Source organism: Podarcis bocagei (genome assembly GCF_964188305.1).
Source record: "Podarcis bocagei genome assembly, chromosome: 1".
Classification (NCBI taxonomy): domain Eukaryota; kingdom Metazoa; phylum Chordata; class Lepidosauria; order Squamata; family Lacertidae; genus Podarcis; species Podarcis bocagei.
In genome coordinates, this window is record NC_138125.1 from 12,474,832 (window position 1) to 12,497,907 (window position 23,076).

General features: G+C 41.3%; 1 protein-coding gene across 2 annotated transcripts in view; it reads left to right on the top strand.

The window, feature by feature from the left end:
- The window catches only part of JAG2 (jagged canonical Notch ligand 2), an 89,076-nt gene that overhangs the window by 17,327 nt on the left and 48,673 nt on the right, over window positions 1-23,076 (top strand). For both annotated transcript variants that reach the window (XM_081191344.1, XM_081191345.1), the window contains exon 3: window positions 23,003-23,057. In XM_081191344.1, coding sequence (XP_081047470.1) covers window positions 23,003-23,057 — 55 coding nt within the window. The remainder of the gene's footprint in view (window positions 1-23,002; window positions 23,058-23,076) is intronic.

Below are 23,076 nucleotides of genomic sequence, written 5' to 3' on the forward strand. Positions count from 1 at the left end.
AAGGGACGGAAACCGGGGAAGGGGGGAGGGGAGAGTAGAGTAGTGAAAATCTGAGATTTAGAATGGGAATATATGATTTTTGGTTTAACATTTTAAGGAGGGAATTTGTGGGAGAGAATTTAGGCCGACTCTAGAGAAAGTACTTAATGTATAAAGCTGGATAAGCAAAATTGGGCCAAGAAAAAGTAATAAACTTTAAGAAAAGACAAGAATAACATTTAAGAGACGGGAGAAAATAATTTGCTGAGACAATTAAGGAAATTGGAAGGTGGAAAGGGGGGTGTGGGGAAGTCAAGGAAAGAAGGGAATGAAAGTAAATTTATGAAATTATACGTGTTTTATTGTGTCTTTCTATGTTTGTATGTCTATTAAAATGTGAAAACCCAATAAAAATTTTATAAAAAAAAATGAAGAAGTGTGCATGCACACGAAAGCTCATACCAAGAACTAACTTAGTTGGTCTTTAAGGTGCTACTGGAAGGAATTTTTTTATTTTGACTATGGCAGACCAACACGGCTACCTATCTACTACCTGCACAAGTTGTGAGTCTACTGTACTCAAGTTTGGAAAATGATTCTAGTATTTAGAATAGCAGAACACAAAACAAAACAGGATCCAATTAGAATGGGCACCAAAATAGTGGATGAAGTTAAAATTGAAGTTCTAAGTAGCACATGTTATGGCAAGTAATCCTGGACTCATGATTTGTTTGCAAATTACCAGTAACGAGTTACTAGAGACACTTTTCTAGTAGAAAGCTCATTGAGCACTTTTGTCTTTGCATTGCGCATTACTGTAACAGACGCTTCGGGTAGAAATAATTAATTGGAATACTATTACGTGAATCTAATGGCCACTCATATTTAGAATGTTGTTTGCTTTCTTCTTCTTAATGATTAGAACTGTTGTTAATATACTCTCTTCAGTAGATGTACAGAGGCCAATTAAGTATCAAAGTATCTGTGTATGGGTAGGATTATAAACTTCACTGGTTTATGAAAGAGGTTCCCCCCCTCCAGAGTTTTTAATGTACACCATGCAATAAAACTTGCCTTCCACACTTTTATTTATTCTCTCAACTTGCTTACTATATAGACCATGGAGAAAACATTACCAGCAGGTCCCCTGAATTACAGTGTCTTGTTTTAGTAAATATCTGCCTTAAATATTCATAGTCTCAGCTATGAAACTTTCAACCTGTAGCCTTGTTTTGGTTGCTGACTTGGAACTTTAATTGTTTTAAAGATGTTCACCCTGTTTTCTGCTGTTGGTTGTATTTTGGAGCTGTTCTAAGACCATGAAGTATGCTTTGAGGCTCTGACTAATTCTTAGCTAGCTGAAATCTATAGGGGTCCACAGAGTCTGACTTACTATTCCCCCTCCCCATAATCTTGCATTGTCCTGGAACTTGGCAGGTAGTAGTTCTGATTGCACGTATTGCTCTGACTGCATGTGTGACATATTTTACTATCTAATTTAAATGTTTGCCATCAGTATCCAAGTTGGGAATCTACTGTGTCTAACTGAATAGCTCTTGTTGAGTCATGGATCGTGCGAATGTGGCTGGATTCTGGTCAGCTGCTTGCAGTTAACCCCATAAACCACAGTATATGTGGATAGTACACTTGTATATGAAGAGATATCACTCATTCAATAAGCTGCTGTGGCAAAGAGGTTGCTGCACTGTCGCTTGACAATTCATTAACAGTCATATTTCCATGAAATATTCACTGCATTGTTGCTACTACCCATGCCTAAAACTTATCCTGGGGTTTGTGTATGCACATGTATAATAAATAGTGAAATGGAATATGAACTCGTCTAAAGGAATGTACTTTGAAGCTTTGAAGGGTTTGTTGGTGCCTGTTAGTATGATTCATCATTAAAATTCAGTAACCTTTTTACTGACCTAGCTTCTAGGTATAGGTGCTGGCAATAGCCTGACCTCATTCAAACATCACTTGGAACACCATAGTTAACTATGTTTTAAATGTGAATGTACAGTGTGTTCATGCACACTGCTGAAATTATGGAAGCTTCACTCAACTGCTACTGGGAAATGAGCTACAATCCAGTTCAGCATTTTGTCTGAATCTCCAAACAAACCGTCATTGGCAAAAGTCTCATACTAGCTTTCCACGAAATAAATCACAAGCCTGGTTTGGACACAACACTAAGCCAAACCAGGGCTTGTTTCCCAGCAAGGGTAGGGAATGAGTGAAGCACCGGCAATTTCATACTTCCTGCATGTTCATACTTAAATGACAGTTTAATTGTAACACTGGTTTAAACTAGACCTGTGTTTTTGAGCCTTTGGCTCAGTGAATAAAACTGTTAATACGAAATCTTCTTTTAACTGGAAAGATCATGTTGGAGGACTGATAACTAAATTATAAACTTAGGCTTGCTTCATGGGGAGGTTGCTAAGAAACTGATGAATAGTCTCTAGAGTAACCAGTTATGTGTTGTCTGGCCAGAGGCATGAGCTTGCTCTCTGAAGACTTTAGCTCTCTTGCTGGCTCATAGCTTACTTCATATCTAAGCACGCACCTAGCTTTGCATGTTTTAAGTAGCTTTACATATCTTTCTGAAATAGGAACCTCTGTTCCTTAATACTGATTCTGGAGCCTTAGTATTTAATGTTCAGCACTGTTTTTTTATAACATAACTTGCAAAATCTAAGAAAAGATCTTGAGTTAAGAGCTAGAAAATGAGATGCTAAATTTAAAAAATTTAAATTTCTGCTAATGCAGAAACTACAGAACTGGAATAGTGTCTTCTTTTTCCAATAATGCTCAATGCTCAATCCTGCACATGCCACTTTCCTGCTGGAAATGATCCTTCTGATAGTTTTGGAAAAAGAAAGACTTTCAGCTGGAAAATGGGATGGAGCACAGTCAATCTTCCTCCCTCTCTCCTCTTGCACCATAGTCTTGATCTGTGAGTGGGGGCTGCTCTGATCCATCACTGGGGGGCCCTGTAGAGGAAAATAAACGGGGAATCCAAAGTATGTTCAGGCATGCTATTAAAATGATATTTAGTGGCTCTGTGCATATTGTAGAATCCCACTGATTTCAGTGGAGCTTATCAATGTGAGCTTTAGAGTCTGTCCAACTGAACCATGACTTCAACAGACCAGCTAGGTAGATTATATGGTTAAAAGGGAGCCAAGTCTTTGCCCTGCAGATTGATAACACTCTTGTTCATCTGAGCCCAGGCCTAGAAATCCCTGTGAAAAGCAGACTGTGAGGAGATAAACTACTGCATGCACACTGGTGTTTTTCTGCAGCAAACAAAAGGAAGGCACACATCTGCTGTGGGACATAGCTGTGTACATGTAATTTGGCTTGCTGTGGGAAGTGCAAAGTTGCCTTAATCGTCATCTCTTGTAATTTATTCCCTGTGATCTAGAAATATGTACATTCAGCCCCATATCTCTTCTAAATTATTGTGAGGTTCATCCTGGCTTTACTTCATCCTGCCAAATACCAATAAACTACTGACTTCAATTGTCCCATCTGCTTGCTTATCCATTGTTTCCCATCCCCTCAGTTAATGTCATCTTTTGTCCTTTCTGTTTAGAGCAGGCTTCCTCAACCTCGGCCCTCCAGATGTTTTGAGACTACAATTCCCATCATCCCTGACCATTGGTCCTTCTAGCTAGGGATCATGGGAGTTGTAGGCCAAAAACATCTGGAGGGCCGAGGATGAGGAATCCTGGTTACCTTATTGGCCCGAATATAAGCCACTAAATTTAGGGACTATTGAGACATGTTTTAGAGCCTAAATTTATTTATTTATTAGTTCTAGGAGTAAAATGTTGACACTTGCAGTTTGCCAGTATTTTAATTCTTTTGTACATGCATGCATGTGGTATTTCAGTTCTGCGTTCTGAATGAAGATGTAACTAAGTTAGAACAGCTTATGGTAACAGTAAATGGCATGCATGTAACTCAATATTCTGGATAGTTCTGTAACTTACATTGGCAGTAACAGATGGCTTCCTTTTTTAAGGTGCCCTAGTTGGAGGCATTAGATTGAAATGATCTTACAGAATTGTAGAACAAGATTTGTTAGATACAGAAACAGTAGATCTCTATTGTTTCATCCCCTGTCCTGCTGTGCTGCTACTGAAGAACTATCAAATGTTCTGTGCTTCTGTGAATATATTACTGTTTGAATGACATGTGGCATTATTTCAGTCCTGCAAAGCATTACAGTATATTAAAACTGGAGTGAATGAAGCCTGGCACTGAACTTTTGTCCCTAGTAAAGTAGCTAGGAATGGGGGAGAAATTTTTTTGAGTTCACACATCCATCCTTCAAAATTCACCTCTGAATTTTACAATATGATTACCCAGCCAACTAATTGTGTACAAAAATGTATGTACTATGGTGCAGTGTAGATAAAACAATATACAGTAAAAGATAATATACAGAGATGTATTGTATTGGGGGAAATTAATACAAGTGTGTAGGTTAGGCAAAATTAGCACTAAAATGCTGGTTAATTTTCACGATGAACACATTTTAAATCTTGAACTTATGTGAAAATGAGCTGAATTTAAGATTGGAAAAATGAAAAACAAATCAACAGTCCCTAAATGTAATGAGTAGCTTAAATATAGTTCTAGACCTCACATGCCAAATCCTTTAAAAAAATTCATTCGTCTCCAGGCATGATGATACTTTGCTGTCTTAGAGATAACCCATCTCAAGCCTGGAATGAATATTTGCTTTGGGAGATGCACTGTGTGTATATGAATGCCCTGTCCCAGCTGCACACAGGGTCTTCTGGGCATATCTAGTCTTGGTGATAATGCCTTTTCCACCCTAAGGTTCTTCCATGAGGAACACTGTGGGGAAGGCTAGCATTTTGTCAGTGAGGAACCAACTATTCCCATAACACATTCTGGATATGGTCTTAGTCAGACCTGGCACTATAACACTGCTTATTCGCTGTATATATTGATAAACCGATAGTACCTTTTGATCTCCAGAAGTCTCTGCAGGGAAGCATGGAACTGTATGTTGGAATATGTGTTTTCTTCTCCATTCTCTCCTTTCCCCAATAACTCTGTAGTCAAGGGAACCCTGGGTTTTGTCAGTATACAGTGGTGCCTCGCAAGACGAAATTAATTCATTCCGCGAGTTTTTTCGTCTAGCGAATTTTTCGTCTTGCGAAGCATGGTGTTGGAAAAGTTTTGGAAAAGCTTCAAAAATCACCAAAAACCTCAAAAAAGGCTACCACACCGCGTTCTATGAGTTGCTCCTCGAAGTCAAGTAGCAACTGTATTAACGGTGTTAAGAAAAAGGAAACAAACTTGCAAAAAACGCAAGACGTTTTCGTCTTGCGAAGCAAGCCCATAGGGAAATTCGTCTTGCGAAGCAGCTCAAAAAACGGAAAACCCTTTCGTCTAGTGAGTTTTTCGTCTTGCGAGGCATTCGTCTTGCGGGGCACCACTGTAAATTGCTTTCACATTGTGTAATTGCAATGAGTATAATAGCACTGCCTGCTACTGCACAGCTCGCCAACACACACACACACACACACACACACACACACACACACCAGTGAAGGTGAGGAAAAGAAAAGTGGTGGGTGTTAGCAGTGGCAAAGCAGCACTGGGGTGTAGCTGTTGGAAAGTTGGCAGGGAGGTCAGTGAGCTGTTATTACACTGTAGTTTGCAGTGCCACCTGTCAGCAGACATGTGAACTACATGGTGATGACACCCTTAACAATTTTATTCTATATAGTGGGGGACTCTTCCCCCAGACAAGACACTGCTTGCTGAATTGTCCACCCAATCAAGAAATCTTCCCAGCTTCTCCCTTCTATTCTGTAGACCCATTTTCATCTTCATTCATGCCGCCTTCTCCCCCACCTCCTTTTTTTTTTTTTAAACCCTTCTTACATGTAGAGCAGAATTGTGGTTCCAGAATTGGCCTCCACAGTCACTTACAGACTCATTGTTAAAACCGTGCTTATGGAAGACAATCTTACTTGACAGCCCTCCTGCTTCAGCAGTTAATAGTCAGAGCAACCCTGGAACTGTCCATTTAAGCTCTCCACCTTGCTTACCAGGCTCTGGGAAGCATAGGCTCTGGGAGACTCCATCAGGAGACCTTCCCAGAACCTGGTAAGCAAGTCTGAGAGCTCAAAAGCTCTTTCTGTAGGGGAAAACTTGGTGCATACAGAGCTTTTAATCTGTGCGATGTCAACTGGCCAGCCACCAAGAGTGTGTAAAGCTGTGATCACACAAGTTAAATGTGCACATGCTGCAAGTCTCCTGTATGTGGGTGCTAGCTTGTTAATAATAACCTGTGTTTTAAATGACTGAATTGAATCTGGAGCTTCATATTGAAGACAATACATAGTAACAGTAGTAAAATAATATTTGGGGGAACTGAGAGGGAAAGGGGGTGGCAGCTGTTAAGGTTTGAGTAGAGCAAGCAGAGGGGAACATTGAGAGAAAAATGTGGTTTAAAACAAGGTTTGAGTACAGCAAGAAGAGAGTTTAGAATTTGTTGTGCTAGCTTTTTGGAGTTGGCTTCTGTATTGTACCTACCTCTGCTATTTCTACTTGCAATTTTCTTGTAAAGCACCCCTCAGTGTTCCTCTCGTTCCAGTCTATTCAAACCCTTCTTGTTGTTTTAAACCACCATTTCCCTCCTCTCAGCGTTCATCCCTTCTTCCTCCCATGTCACATCCACTACTACTGTGCAACCTTCCTTCTGTTTTGCGCCCCTTCCCCACCCAGACTTCATGCAAATGCAGGCTTGTGATGTGGCACTACAAAGATTCCAGCGAGGGCTGTGCAGTGATGAGCAGAGATAGACAAGCTAGAATGGAAATCATTCAAGGGAGAGGGGAGGCCAATTAAAGTGGACATCTTTTGCATCAGTGTCTGTGTCTTGCTTTCTGTTGCCTGATGGAATACTGTCGCTTGTTTTTAAATTGCCTTACTCACCAGCATATCAGATTACTTGTATTGAGGTTCTGATGACAATATGTAAACTAAAAGGATTTTGTTTAATTGGTTTTGTTTACTGTAAACATGTTGTAAAAATTGTCAGTGCTATATAAGCCATTTCAGGCTAAATGAATGACCACTGGTTCTATATCATCTGAGTAGCTGACCCACTGTTTTTTTGTCACAATTCTTTGCAAAGATAGGAGCGCATGAGATATGAGCATGCAGTGTGATTGGCGTTTCTGTTTGGAAACATTGTGAAGAAGATTGTGTGTGGGCTTGTGTGTGTGCTCACACAAACAGTTCATTTGATTTACTAATGGTTTTGTTATTTAAGGCATTAGCATTTCTAAGTGGTGTACATAAAATACAGGGGGTGAAAGGGAAAAAAATCATCTAAAAAACCAGATATTACCTTAAAATGCTTCCTGGAAAGGGAAGTCTTTGTCAAGTGCCTGAAGTTAAGGAAGAAGGGTCCCTATCTAATCTCAGTCGGGAGAGCTTTCCTTAAACTTGGGCCCTACAACGCTAAATGTATGTCTTCTGGCAATTAGGAATCACACATCCGAGCCAAGGGTGACCACCAACAGAGACTCCCACTCAGATCTCAGTGATCAGGCAAGAGTATAAGGGAACATGTGGTCTTTATGATATCATGGACCCAAGTTGTTTAGGGCCTAGTAACATGGGCAGCTAGTACAAGCTTTTATTCACCACAGTTATGTGCTGGCAGTAATCTATCCCCATCAACTGTCTTGTACCAGCTGCAACAACTGAACCAGGTGCAAGGATCCAGGTGCAAGGGTAGCCAGACATATATGGTAATAATTCAGTCTTGAGATTACTAGTGCGTGAATCATCATGGCCTGACCAAGAATGGCCATAGCTTGTAAAAGGTGCTGCTAGCCCTGGAGCGCATGGTTCCAGGAGCACTCCCAAAGTATGAAACTGTTACTTCAGAAGGTTATTAAACCCTATCAAGGATGAGCAAAATTCCTGGACATGGGGCACACACATCCTGGGGCCTCCACCTTCTCATGCTTAAAACTCAGTTTATTAGTCCTCATCCATTCCACAACTGCATCCAGACATCCTTCTATCTAGACCATGCCCAGTTTTGAAGAAATTAGCTGTATATCATCCATGTTAACCTCAAGCAGCAGGGGTTGGTGGAGATGCTGACCAAGGTTTCAGATATTTTAAAAAACCTATTCTACTTTGCATAATATATACAAGTGGTATAATTCTTCTTTTCTTGATGGACACACAGCAAGGTAACCTGAACTGAACTTGATTCTGTATTTGAGGCATCTGAGAGTTCTTCTGTCCATACACAGATTCCTAATGGTGTCATGTGATGAGGATGCAAATTACCTTGAATGCAGGAATGCATATGACACCCCTTTAGTATCGAGCAGAAACAATTCCAAATGAATATTAAAAGAGCTATATCACTGTCTAATTCTGAAGACTGTTGTGTGTAAAATATTGATACTGCGCATGTTGGATGAATAAAACCTTGTTTTTAAAGTGTTTAATTCCAAAGGAGAAAATACTTTATATGGGTTTTTTCCCTAGTGTTCCCCAATTTTTCCATATTTTCTAATGGGGAAAAAAATGATTTTTTCCAATCCTTCACACTTCTTGTGAAGAGCTGAAAACTATTGTGTTGCACTTCCTTCTTCAAAAGTGGATCTACTTTATTAACAGGAAAAGAGTTGGTCGTCCTCCCCTCCCCTCACATGTTTTACTACACAGGAATCAGTTTGTCAAACTGGTTTCCTATTGTGGGTCTGGGAGGTGAGAGTGATGCTGGTGATAATCTCTGGCTAAGATTTAATAAAGTCTGAAAAGGGGGGGGGAGCCCCACTTCTGAAACCTTGATTTAAATTGCTTTCCTTTCCTAGCCAGTACAGAATTTATGGTGGTTCAGTTTGTCTCTAAGGTTCTCTACACACTTCAGAGTGCAAAACTTGTACATTCAGGACAATTTCTCCTTCATTCTTCAACTTACATGTGTGTACTGTAATGAGTCGCACATGAGCAAGGCTTTCTCAGCAGCATTGGGTAGCCTCTTCATTGGTTTACTGGGAAGACGCTTCAGATGTCACCCACCCTAAACTGTGTTTCCTCCCTTCTCTGATAACTGAGAGACTCACTGCTTGTGTGCAAACATGAATTAAACCAGCAGTATCAATTAATCACTCTTCCATCGCCAGTATCTTGCTCAGTTGAGCAGAGATGATTCATTCCCCAAAACAAAATGTTAATCTTTGACGATGCATTTATCCATTTATCATAGGAGTATCTTTCAAAATATGTTCATTGTAATTTCTGACTCAGGACATACTAACTTACGCAAACTTTAAAATCATGAATACTAATAACCTGGTAGTCTGTTTGGTGATGTTACCTCTTAGCAAAGAGAAATGGCTCTGCTGTGGACACACACGTGTTTCAGGCCAGAGGTTAAGTTTGTAGCTCAATATCTCTCTAGAATATTTGTTGGGAGCCATTCCAATGAACCACATGGACTTGCACAGTTAGGCATTTTGACACACAACACAATCTAACACACAAGGCATTATTAAACCTGGCCAGTGTTGTGTTCTATTAACTGGAGAATAAAGTTTTGCAATCAGAGCCGTAGCTAGGTGATGTTGTGCCCCTGGCAGAAGCATCCAGATTGCGCCCTCCTAGCCATGGACAAATTAGCTCTTCTTTCTGCCTCTCCTCCAACCCCCCACCCCACCCATTCAATTCACCCTCTATTTAAAACCTTTTCTTATGAGGCAATAATGGATATTTTAATTGACATATTTATGGACATATTTTCGCCGATTTTGGCCCTCCTCACCACCCCTCCCCTAGCTACAGCCCTGTTTGCCGTAGACAATGCAAAGCTTGTGTATTTAGGTTGGTAGCTGGAAGCATGTAGAATACCCTGCAAGTCAATAACTTCCTGGCCTAACATGGTGCTATATATGTCAACTACATATTTATTTACACCGTTTGTGGCATGCCATTCTACCCATTTGAGACACTCATTGTGGCTTGCAGTCCTAATTATAAAAACTTATTTGCATTAAGGTGACTGCTTCAGGCTCAGGTTAATGGGGCCGCATCCTGTGGATCCAGACGATGGTGCAATCAGTTTTTCCTGTTTAGGTGTTGTGGACAAGACCTGAGGAAGTAGTCAGCCCTGATCAGATATGTCGGCATGTTGTGATGCCAATGTTGCTTACCTGGAAGGTATGAACAGCATTCACATATAAAACAGCTCTAATGACAAGTTAATAAGGTTGAGCAACTAGATGTGCCATTGTTACTTTTCTGGTAGCGTATAGTCCTTGTACTCCTTCATGTTGCTAGCAGTTACCTAACAAAACAAGTATAAAAATGGCAGTTCTGATAATAGATATACAAATCCCTCGCCTTGGTTTAATGGTCAGTATTGTGTGTTGTGAATATTTTTGTGAGTTTCTTGCAGGGTGGTGAGCTGATACAGACGCTATGCCTGGTATGACTTGGGGGGATTGGTCTCATGAGTGCTCTATGGTTCCCCTTCTGTGAAATTAGAAACCACAACCAGCAATTCCACATACAGTGGTACCTCAGGTTACAGACGCTTCAGGTTACAGATGCTTCAGGTTACAGACTCTGCTAACCCAGAAAATAGTACCTTGGGTTAAGAACTTTGCTTCAGGAAAATCACGTTGCGGCTGCGGGAGGCCCCATTAGCTAAAGTCTTCAGGCTAAGAACGGACCTCCAGAACAATTTTCTGCTGTACATATATAAAAATTTTAGTTGTCAACCACTCTGGAATTGGTTTTGTGTGTGTGTGTGTGTGTGTGTGTGTGTGTGTGTGTGATGAGCAGAGATAGAAGAGCTTTAAATTTCTTTTTTAAGAAATGCTTCTCGTACCTCATTTTGTAAGCGTATTATTATGAAAACAAGCCAATCATTTCAGAATCAGTCATGTGGATTAAAAGGCCAGTTGTGTTACCACAGGCCTGGACTCACTCTAAAAATCCCTGCTCATCAGTAGCACAACATAGGAGCCATGAAAGTAAGCATTAATATTGGGGGGGGGGGTACAGTGGTACCTCGGGTTAAGAACTTAATTTGCAACCAAATAATAAAGCACAACAATTAAATTTGACTTTAATTTACACAGTCAATGCCTGTGTAAATAGGCAGGTCTTTTAACAGATGCCAAAAGCTGCCATTTGTTCTAATTGTACCTCAGGAGTTTTAAAGCTGGGGTGCCACCACTGAAAGGTTTGATCTTGATTCTAACATTGCATTATATTCTAGTGCATTGTAGTTTTTTTAAACAGGCTCTTATCCTCCTGGCTTAGGCCATCTGAACTGTATATGTTTCACTAAATGTGGGTTGGGTATATTATTACATAAGCGTGTACAAAGAGTGGGGGAAAACATAATGAAAATGTGGACTTTGTTGGATGCTTCCCAGTGTAAGCATCAGGGGGGGAAATCTGTATTTGGCCAGGGCTGTGTGATAGATGTATGCTCACTTGGCGAGACCTATCTCTGCGTTACATGATAATATTCTAAAATGTGGTTTGAGGTATGCTTCAGTCTTGTGTGGATATTTCATGCCATTATTTGTGATCACTGCTAAAGCTGGCAGATGCAAGAATCATGGAAAGTCAGCTGTCGAAAAGCTTTGGAGTAGGGTCAGCCTCCAATCTGTGCAGTTTTAGGAGAATTCATGAGAGGGGAAGGGGATTTGTTTACTGCTGTGTGTTCTGTCCAGGACTGTAGCTTCTGTCAGTGGGCCTGGAGGCTTAGTCTCATCTGACCACCACATTTGTAGAGCCCTTGATCAAAGGAAGCATTTGTGCAGGGGACCACTACAGTCAGGACTGGTAAAATTCCCTGGGTACCAGAACCAAAGTTCCTAGGCACCTGCGCCTTTGAGCCATTCGGCAGCACTGGTTGTGTACATTCATTAGTGCTGGTCTTACGACTCAAACTAGTGCTGCAAGAGCCGCTACACTTTTGGAATTTGTACTTGATCTGGGATGGCTTAGTGCCAATTCAGATGTATGCACTGCTGCGGGAAGCCATTATTCTAAGCATCCAACGAGAAGGGCCAGCATTAGGGGTACTGTAAATATATTTAGAATTCAAAGGAATTGCTGCCAACAGTTGAATACTGTGCATAACCAAATGTTAAAACTCCATATTCCTTTGCAAAGTTGTCTATTATTGTCCCAAACTGTTCTTAGAATGAAGAATAGGGAATGGAAAGAGAGAGTAAAAGCAGGTCATTTCTGTAGCTGATCTGCTACAGCAAGGATTATCCACTATTCTGAGGTGTCAGACCAGTTCTTGGAGGCATTGATAGGCTGGATGTGGGCCATTACATTGAGGTAATATCCTGTATAGCCAAGTATGTCTTGAAGTTGCACGTCTGGGAGGTGGAGAGATTGCCAGTCCTGGACAGGGTTGCACTTGCCTGGAAGGAACAGGTCTGCAGCAGGGGAGTGCTCCTGAGTTTAGCTGGAGACTCAGGTGTCCTTTATATTGAGATGGTGGATTTAGGATGCTTTGATCAGAACCACTTTAGCTACTATGCAAGTCCTGAACATTTTAAATCTGTTGGCTATAACAGCTTATGCAGGCAGAAGACGTGATGTCATTTTCACTGATATTAACTCTCCAAGTGTACTTTGCGAAGTTTGACATCATAAAGAGCTTCGGGTGGCAGCTTGAACAGTGCTTTAAATGTAATATTTGTATACTATGCAGAGTTTGAATCGTGTAGATTGTTAAAGGGTGTGTAGAGGAGTTTTCATTGGTGGCCATTCTGGAAGCTAACTTAAAATTTACATTTTTATGGTTTTGAGTAGCTTGAAGCTGAATTGCTATTGTGTTGTAAAAGTTGGGTATTACAGAGATTATGTTTTAACAGTGAAAGTTTCGAATTGTGTTGCTTTCTCCTTTTAGATCTTCACTTTTTTATCTGAAAGAAGGCTTTCCTCCCATTCATCACCATAACATTTTGTTTTCTAACATACACAGCCTTAACTTTTTAAGGTCTTCCTTTTTAAAAAAGGAAAAGAGGAATATTCTTGAAGCTTAGTTTGCAATGTATTTCAGAGAAGGCTGAAAATATAACTAGAATTAGGAAGTGAGAACGGTGATTATTTCAATAAGTAAGAACTACAAAGAGGAGCCATATGTTGTACCCCTTTCTATAACTGTCACTTCTGTAGAAGGAGGGGAAAGTTTATAATCTGAAATTGTCTGTGTTAAATCTCTAGTAGCAAGTTCTGTAAACTAACGAGTCTTAACATCTGTAGAACCCCTATTGCTGAGTCAGCTTTGCCATATTTTCCATATGTCTGACAAGGTAGAATCTGCAAGACGTTTAGTCAGTGAATTCCATACATTCCTCAGACAATAGTCACCTCCCACTTTTGGTTCCCAGCAATTCAAAGACATTCTTTATCTGAACCTGGCAGCCACCATGATGTTTAGCCATTTATACATGAGACTGAGGCCCACCTCCATGCAAGTATATGGAGGGTATCCTTTTTCTGGAAGCTATCATGAAAAAAGACTGCAGGGAGGATTCTGTTAATGTTCATTTGGGGGCTTGGTATAAAGAGTTATCTGTTTTAGCAGGAGTAGCCAACATATAGTCCCATGATCAAGGACGATGGCTTTGTAGTCTGTAAAATCTGGAGGGCACCAAGTTTGTGGCCACTGCTCTGGACTGCATTGCATGATATGAGGAGCACAATGAGTTCTAGAGGTCTCTTTGATTCTGTATAGGTCCTGTTCAAAATGGGCCTCCAAATAAGATTTAATAGGAAGGAATCCAATATGGGATGGTCTGCTCACTGGTGCTTTCTACTACCACATGGCAGTGGGACTACAGCTGTGTTATATATGTACATATATAAAAACCCTTTATTTTGTGACTTACAGGAATGGGAAGGAAAGTCAGCGTCGTTTCTGTTTAAAACAATAAGCTAGCTGAAACAGCCATTCATCAGAATTGTTCTCCATTCACCAAAATTATTTGCGGTGCAGTTTTCCAGCCAAGTAATATGTACAAAAATGCATATTTTAGGGAACATACAAAAAGGTGTTATTATGGCGGGGGGTTAAAGTGAAACTAGGCTTTATTTCACCCAGGTCAAAGACCCAGTTGTCACTCCCAAAGTGCATTTGCGCGCGCGCGCACACACACACACACACACACACACACACACACTGGCTGAAAGCCCCAATGGCGCCCCTCTGGAGGCTTCACCTGGGGCAAAAAATGGCTAGCCCTCCTGGGGAGGGGTAGCTTTGCAAAGAATGTGTGTGTTAGAAATTAAAAATTAGATGGGGGAAAATAATAAATGATGTGGAAAACTGAATTTAAGATTGAAATAATGAGAAGCAAAAACGAACAGATGTGCCCATCCCTTACTGACTTATCTCACCTACTTGAGTTGTCTGCTTCGGATTATTTGTACTTGTGACACAGCTGTCTCCGATTGCGTTGGGTCTGTAGTGGATGGCATTGCTTGGCAGCAGGAGCTTATGGGCACATGTAGTGACTTCTGTGGGGGTTTTCCCTGGCGCCCCCCCCCCGCCACTACTTTTTAAAAAAGACAAGCATATGCAAAGCTATCCTTGATATTCCCCGCTTTTGTACAGGGCTAGGGATGTGTGCGTGCAAATTCAGTATTGATAGTGCTCAGCACCATGTACACAAACAGATTTGCGAAGTGCATGTTTTGGTGAACTCTGGTAATGCAGCACAAGAAGAATCTTAATGTTAGGGTTTGTTGTTTTTTTTAACCTACTTGCCATTTATTCTTGGTAATATTCATCTGCTGTGGCATTTGCCTCTGGCCACCAGTATGATTGCCTTCATAAATACTGGTGGGAGAATAAATGTGAATGCATCTGTCTCCTCGGTAACTTTGTAATAAGCCTTGGGAGGCAACAACAGTGGGTTGAAGTTGTACATTTGTACAGATCTTATTGGTGTTTCAAATGAAAAAGCAGCCTTGATGCCTCACCATGACCTTGTCAGTCAGAACCACTTAAAAACTTGATGTTTCTGTCTGTTAAGACTTCAGTATCACACTTTAAGTTAAAGTTCTATGATGGAGGAACCTTTCCTGGACTTGGAAAACAACTTGTCCATGGCACACTGAACTGTTACCTCTGTGAAGCGAGTTTCCCCATTAAAAAAATACCAGATATTTATAGTGAAACCTGAGAAGGCTGGTTGTTAGTGTGTGAGGCAGGGAGGATTTAGTAACCAGTACAATCTGTGGCATCTTAAATTAGCTCAGCCAACTACTCCGGACGGCCGCCAGTTGCCTGCACCCGTGCCATTCTTCCTCCCCTCCCCCATGCTACTATAACAGTTGTGCCAATCTCCACAGCAGGAGAGGGAAGGGACAAATAAAACCACATGTACTCCCCTCATAGTGTTGCCTTGTTTATAACTCTTCGCCCTCCTTTAGGGTTGCTGGCTCTGAAGCGAGAAAGACCAAGGAGAACCATGTGTGAACAGTCATACCTCGGGTTAAATGTGCTTCAGCTTGAGCGTTTTCAGGTTACGCTCTGTGGCGACCCGGAAGTAACGGAGCGCGTTACTTCCGGGTTTCACCGCATGCGCAGACGTTCAAAATGACGTCATGCGCGGAAGCAGCGAATCGCGACACGCACAGATACGGGTTGCATTCGCTTCAGGATACGAACGGGGCTCCGAAACGGATCCCGTTCGCATCCAGAGGTACCACTGTACTTTCATAGAGCTGCCCTCCTTAAGATGGAGCTATGTAGTGATCTAACTTGCTGAGGTAGCCTGCTGTTCTCAACAAGCCTGTCACAAATAAGTCTGTAGTGTGCTGCTAAAGGACATATGCACCCCCCTGTTCCTTGTTGCGGGTTTTTGTTTGTTATATTTATACCCCACCTTCTCCAAGGAGTTCAAGATGGTATATACCATTCTCCCTCTCTTCATTTAACAACAACAACAACAACAACGTCTTGAGGCAGGTTAGGTTGGGAGGCTAAGTGACTGGCTCAGTGTTGCCCAGTGAGTTTCATGGCTGAGTTGGGGGGGGGATTTGAACTCTGGTCTTCCAAGTCCTAGTCAGACACTCTCACTTAGGATGGTCCAACTTTTCATACCAAGTGGGCCACGGTAGACACGGAACCTGTAGGCCACACAATGCTTTGTCATCCAGGGGGGAGCGAGGGCTAAATATGATGCCCTCCCTAGCTCTTTCATTGGCTTTCCTAAAGCCCTCCCATCTCTTTCCCAAAGCTGGGAAAGTGCTAACTAGGCTTTTGGAAGGACTCCATCAGAGCCCTCATATCTCCTTCCCAAAGCCCAGCACCTCACTTACCCAGGTTTGGTAAGGCTGCGGCGGGAGGTGTGCGTCAGATGTTGTAGAGTAGGCATGTCCAACAAATTGTGATCTACCGGTAGATCATTGGACGTCTGTGGTAGATCACCAGTAGATCACTGCCCCCCTAAAGAAGCTCATCAACTTTTGCTCCCCTAAAAGAAAGCTCAAAAACTTTGACCTGAACCCCGAAAAACAGGGGTTTCCATCCTAAAAAAAGCTCAAAAACTTTGACCCGAATCCACCCATTTGATGCAATACTTCTGAATGTTCAACATGTTTCACAAATCTTGATTGTTATGGACACCCTGTAAAGTAGATCAGCGTTACATTGGATATAGGTGTATGAGTTTGGGAGTGGCTGGCCTTGGAAAGCAGAGGGAAGAAGGGGGGACATGCCAGCAATTGGGAGCCAAATTTAACAAATCTGGGCTGGGCAACCAGTATTGCTCCTTGTTCACTTCCTGCCTGCTAGTCCTTAATCAGGCATCTCCAAACTTGGCCCTCGAGATGTTTTGGGACTACAACTCCCATCATCCCTAGGTAATAGGACCCAGTGGTCATGGATGATGGGAATTGTAGTCCCAAAACATCTGGAGGGCCGAGTTTGGGGGTGCCTGTCCTTAATAGTCACTAGCTAGTTATTCACCTCTGGAGCCATTGGCGATGTCCAGCCGGAGCAGCAGCCTTCACCCAAGCTCCATTGCACCAATGCTGCAAACAGTGTCAAGAGTCAGCCTGATAGTGCATATACCTGCCGACAGGATCAGCACAGGGTGACTGTTGAAGCAGGTGTGCACTCAGGAGGGCCATCCCTCAGTGGCGGAGTATCTGCTATCATGCAGAAGATTCCAGGTTCAGTCTCCAGCACCTCCTGTCTGAAACTCTGGAGAGCCTCTGCCAGGCAGTGCAGGCGATACTGAGCTCTGATGAGTCTGATGTTGGTGCAAAGCAATTCCCCATGTTTCTGCACTTTGATAGGGAAAGTGCAGTGCTACAACTGCAGTTCTGGAAGTCTCAACAGCTGTGTTTCAGCGAATCCACTGGTGTATTTAGCTTGAAGCTTTGATATGATTCTGGGCCACACTGTATGGTGTGTTCAAAGTGGGTGCCCTTGATGGAGCAATGTCACAGACATAAAGTGTGCTAGGAAGCAGTATGTGACACTCTCAAGCTCATCCTCTAAATGACGTCTCAGGGCAGGGACTAGTGATTACCTGGAAAAATTAAGCAAATTTTGCTGCTTCCCTGGTGATGCCGATATTGCTTTGGCGTTACTAATAGAGAAGTATTTATGCCGACATTGCTGTTTTCCCTGACACTATAATGTGGTGATCAAGGTTGGATGCTAGTCATTAATGGGTGGAATCAGGGATGTGGGGTGGGGAAAAAATATATTTTTCAGGGTTAAATTTATAAAAATGCTTCTTCATAAACGAATGGCTGGTTGCAGTACCAGTCAAATTGTGCGGTTTTCACACAGGCTTGCAGATTATCCCTATGAAGCACACAGGTGTTGTTGTTTTTAGTTGTGCTTAACACACCCCAAAGGTTATGCATGATGTATCCGTTTTCTAAGCATTTGTTTTGCTTAAATTTTAAGCAGTGCAGGGAAGCATATACGTTGCTGCTGCTGCTGCTGCATTTGTCTTGTGTCTTTAAAAAGATACATATTAGCTTTTAGTTTGTTTGAATATAGCATTTAAACCACTGTAAGTGCACTTAATTGATTTTTTTTAATCACATACTTTAGTTCAGCTCCTCTCAGCATTTTGAACATTTTTATGGATTTATACAGTGCATAAATTGAACATGGTGTACTTTAAACAAAATTAGTATTGGGGGTTTGGAAAACTTATGGGTTCAGTTTTTTAAAGAGAAAAAAACCACTGGGGAAATCAATCCAAAATGGCCTAGCATTCCAACCCTTTTGTTATAGGTACCATCAAACTTTTAGACACTATGATTGATTCTGATACCTTGGGATCTGATCAGAAAGGACTTGAGAGCCTGCAGTGTGCAGTTTCTTGTCTTTGTAAACTAAAACCCAGTGTTTCTGTAGGGGGGTCAGCCTGCAACTGTAATTGCCTTTTAATGCCTATGCTAGCCGAAAACGTTTGTTTTTAACTTTTTCTGTTTTTACTGTATGGTTTTATGCATTTTGTTATAAACCGCTCTGATACTTTTCATGAAAAAGTCTATAATTTTTTAATAAAATAAATAAATGAATGAATAACACAATCTTTCATTTCTGGAAAGCATATCTGCTTTACCGAATTCATCTTGATCTACTTGTTCCTAGTGAACTTTCGGTTAATGAACTTTCAGAATAATACCTGGGCCTAGTTCCCTTTTATGCATACCATGTGTGTATAAGGAGATTGCTCTTGAAGTCTGAACCCTGATGAAAACTATCTAAAATTGCTTGACAGCCAAGAATGCCTTTATTTGTTCTGGAGTTGTCCTCCAGGTAACAGCTTAACATATTTGTATATACAAAGAGCAAATATTAAAATACTCAACAGGCACTGTAAAGTGAAATGAAGCGCTGGCTCCTTTGAAATCCAATAAACTCACAATAGCCAAATCTCTGCATTAAGGTAGCTGGAGCATAAAAAGAAGTTCTGATATGATTTGGGGGAAACTTCAAGACTGAACAAGACACCATAGTTTACTTAAGCAGAACAGTCCTCAGTGAACAAACCAGGCTTTGGGTCATATGTCTGTTAGGATATTTCCGTTCCACCTTAAAAAAGGGGACAGGCTGTTGTGAGTCACAGCCTACGTATTTCCTGCTCACAGGAAGTTTCTGTTTGTATATGCTTTCGTTTTCTCTCTGTGCCTGAGACATCAACGCAGGCAGTCATGTTTTTCTTTGTTCTGACCAACGCCGAATAAAATTGTAAATAATGCTCTCCTGCGTGCATCTTTCATTGTGCGAACTCTGCTGATAGAGCGTGCAAGAGCTCTGGAATGTGGGAAGCTATTTCTGGGGCTCATGTCGCTAATTAACTGATACTGCGTTTCTACGAGAGATCGCTGGATCGTCCGGAGATGGCATGGGGCTTGATGGCCTTTGTCTCCCTGGCAGTATCCCAACAATGTCTTCATTTTATAAGCATATGTTGTATTGTGTTGTGTTGTGATGTGCTGTGCTGTGCTTACATGCTCTGGGAATGCTTTTATATATTCCCAGTTCGAGAAATATGTAACTCAGCTGTGTGCTTTTCTAGTGTAGCACAAGATTGTTAATGTCAATCTTGCTGGAAAATGCCCCTAAAATTGATAAGGTGTTGTAAAATGTTTTTCTGTTTTAACAGTTGACAGTGCATATATGCTTTCGGGGGGGGGCATTGTTTACTGTGCGCAGAACATTTTTCAGTGAGTTATGAATGTGCTGTTGCAATGCACATTATGTTGTATGAGCACCATGTTTTGAAGCAAACACTGTTTTGCCCCACAGAACTAAAGCTAATAATATATTTTTAGTTTTGCAAATGGAATTTTCTAATCTTTTGAATAAACTAATACAGTATTCACCTACGCTTGCCAACAAAAAAATATTCTAAATGTTAGCCTCTTAAATGTTCAGCCTTAAATTAAAAGTTTTCCTAAATCATTCTTCCTCCCTCGCACCCCAGAAATAAAAATGTTGGAATCCACTCTTTTATTTCTCTGGAAACTATTACATTGTTGTTTAGATCACACAGAGACATGTGCGCACCTACTTTTTTCAACAGTCAAAGCATGAAAAATTAGGGCTCATGTCTATCTGCACTGTCTCCCAGTTTGATTTTGGCTTGGACGCTAACTCTTAAACTGGTTTATCCCCTCTGATTCATAACATTGCATCACTAAAAATTTTATTGCACCAACTAAGACAACTGTGACTATGTAACTCAGATATTACACATGTTACATCCTCATATCCGGTCATGTTTGACTACTGAGGACACAGAATATGAGTGGCTTCAGACGTTGAACAATTGAGGGAAACGGAAAGTGCAAATGAACTTGTGCTTCCTGTTTTTATGCTTCTGTTTTAACACATAAAGCAGGGGTTCATTCATATCTTCCTCATGAAAATGCATGTTCTGTCTTCATTTGGAGCTCTCACTTGATCCCATAGGGGAAGAGGTGTTCATTCCACTTCAGAAGTTACACAGAATTATGGAAAAACAGAAAGCAAAGCTGGACTCCAGACAGTCCAAAGGAACGAGGAAAGGACCAGTTACAAGTATACTCTGAAAAGTAATGTAATCCACCCAGACATTTCTGACCCAAACCCTGGTCACTCAATTTATTTGAAACAAAACTTTAGCCCAAAACATGTACTAAATTCTACATTTCCCTCCTTCTGTCCTCCTCCTGTAAGAAAAGAAAATGCTTTCTTCTTCTTCTAGGAAAGATAGGTGCTGGTACTCACCATGAAGTTGTTACAATAAGTGCCACACTTCTAAATGACAAAGAGTGATGCTGGTACTGTGTACCCTTGAGTACCCCCTTTTTTAAAAAAAGTACAGCCTAGGATCAAGGTAAATGCAGAAACTTGATAGAGCAGGTCTCCATTTCTATACGGTTGTCCCCAAACAAATCTTCTGAGCACTTGTTACATAATGCCTTACTTTGCATGGTTGCCAGCTTTGGTGTGCGGATAGGGTTCAGTTTGGGTTCAAGGGGAGCAGGTTTAAAGTTAGACTGAGTTCCGGTTTACTGTATCTCTGACCTAGCTTTTGAGTTCAACTTTGTGATTACAAATAGGAACCCAATTCCATGCACTCGGTCTTCTCTCTCTCTCTCTCTCTCTCTCTCTCTCTCTCTCTGGGTTTTCTCCCTTTGCACCAGCTGGGAGGGATTGCTGCTCGCAGGATCTGTTCAAATAGCACAGTAACCCAGGTTCTAAACCAGCTATGTCCATGTCAGCCGTGATATTAATACCCCATTCCGGGAAAGAGGCAACACAGAAGCGATTAGGAGTTATGGCATTTATTTATTTATATTGCCTTCAAGCAATACATAATGATATTATGCTTGGTAGTGTCTTAGTTCCTCCTTAGAAACACCTTTCAGGTGAATACCAGTGGCACCATCGAGATAAATACCTTGCTTGAGGCTGCTGTCACTAAAGGAAACTGTTACGCTAAAACTCCTAGGTCCCATTATGTGTGAATACTTTCTTATGAGCAACTTTGAAATGACTTCACGTGGATAATTCATGCCGTGAATGAATAGTTGTGTGCATTAATTATTGGCAAAACCGAATATTTGCATTATTTGTGTTTATCTAGTGTGAAAAGGAGAGACATGTTGTTAGAAATTCTCCATTATTCTTTATGGAACCTGCCACTTTTTAATCCACAATGCCCCCAAGATGATACTTGGTCTGGGACATTATGAAGGATAGAAAATGTAGGCCCAGTTACCAACACAATTCCTGCAATGGCAGCAAAAAGTAAAACATTGGGAAAGAAGCAAGGGTTGTGCTGATGTCGCTACTAATGATGAGCCTCACCCCCAAGAAATTCTATCTGGTGAATGTTTAGCAAAATGATCCCCCACAAATTGGGTGAAGATTTGGGGGGGGGCTGTATTTGCTCAGCTTCCCTCCCACTTTTCATTGAGAGGAGCTCGATTAACAACATATATGGGCTTCCAATGTAGCATATCCTGGACATGACCAGCCCACCTAGACATGGTAAAGGCAAAGGACCCCTGGACGGTTAAGTCCAGTCAAACTTGACTATGAGGTGTGGTGCTCATCTTGCTTCAGGCCGAGGGAGCCGGCGTTTGTCCACAGACAGTTTTCCAGGTCATGTGGCCAGCATAACTAAACCGCTTCTGGCACAATGGGGCACCGTGATGAGTGCCAGAGCGCACAGAAGCGCCGTTTACCTTCCAGCCGCAGCGGTACCTATTTATCTACTTGCACTGGTGTGCTTTCAAACTGCTAGGTTGGCAGGAGCTGGGACAGAGCAACTCAAACTGCCGACCTTACGAACTGCAAGCCCAAGAGGCTCAGTGGTTTAGACCACAGTGCCACCCACGTCTCTCTCTCCCCCCCCCCAAGCAAAGTTGAAACAAGTGGTATGGGCTTTATGGGAAAATTTGAATTGGGAAATTTTCTGTTTCAAGTTAGAAAGTGGCTGACCTGTGGCTCTCCAGATGTTGGTGGACAACTCCCATAATCTGTCACCAATAACATCTGGATGGTCACAGGTTAGCCACTGCCCTCGTAGTAATAATAATAATAATAATTAATAATAATTTAATTTAATTTATTTGTACCCTGCCCATCTGACTGGGTTGCCCCATCAAGGTATTATCTCCTATATGGTTGCAGTTTTAAATAGCTTTCCTTTAATAGTCTTTTTGACCATATGTGACTTGGGTTTCTAAAGTACAATAAATTTGGTTACTACACATATCAATACTTAAAACTTGCTTTACAGTTTGTGAGATTCTCGATGATTGCCTTTTGAAGCTTTCCTTGCACAAATGACTTGTATGTTGTTGAAAGAAGCAAAATAACATTTGTGAAAACAATAGATGCTTCGACCAAATCAGATTCCTGCCAACAAAATAATTTATTTTGTTCCTCTCCAGTAATTAATTTGTGTTTTTGTTTCAGAGATCGTTCACGTTAATAATAGAAGCCTGGGATTGGGATAATGAGACAAAAGCTGGTGAGTATATCATTAAAAC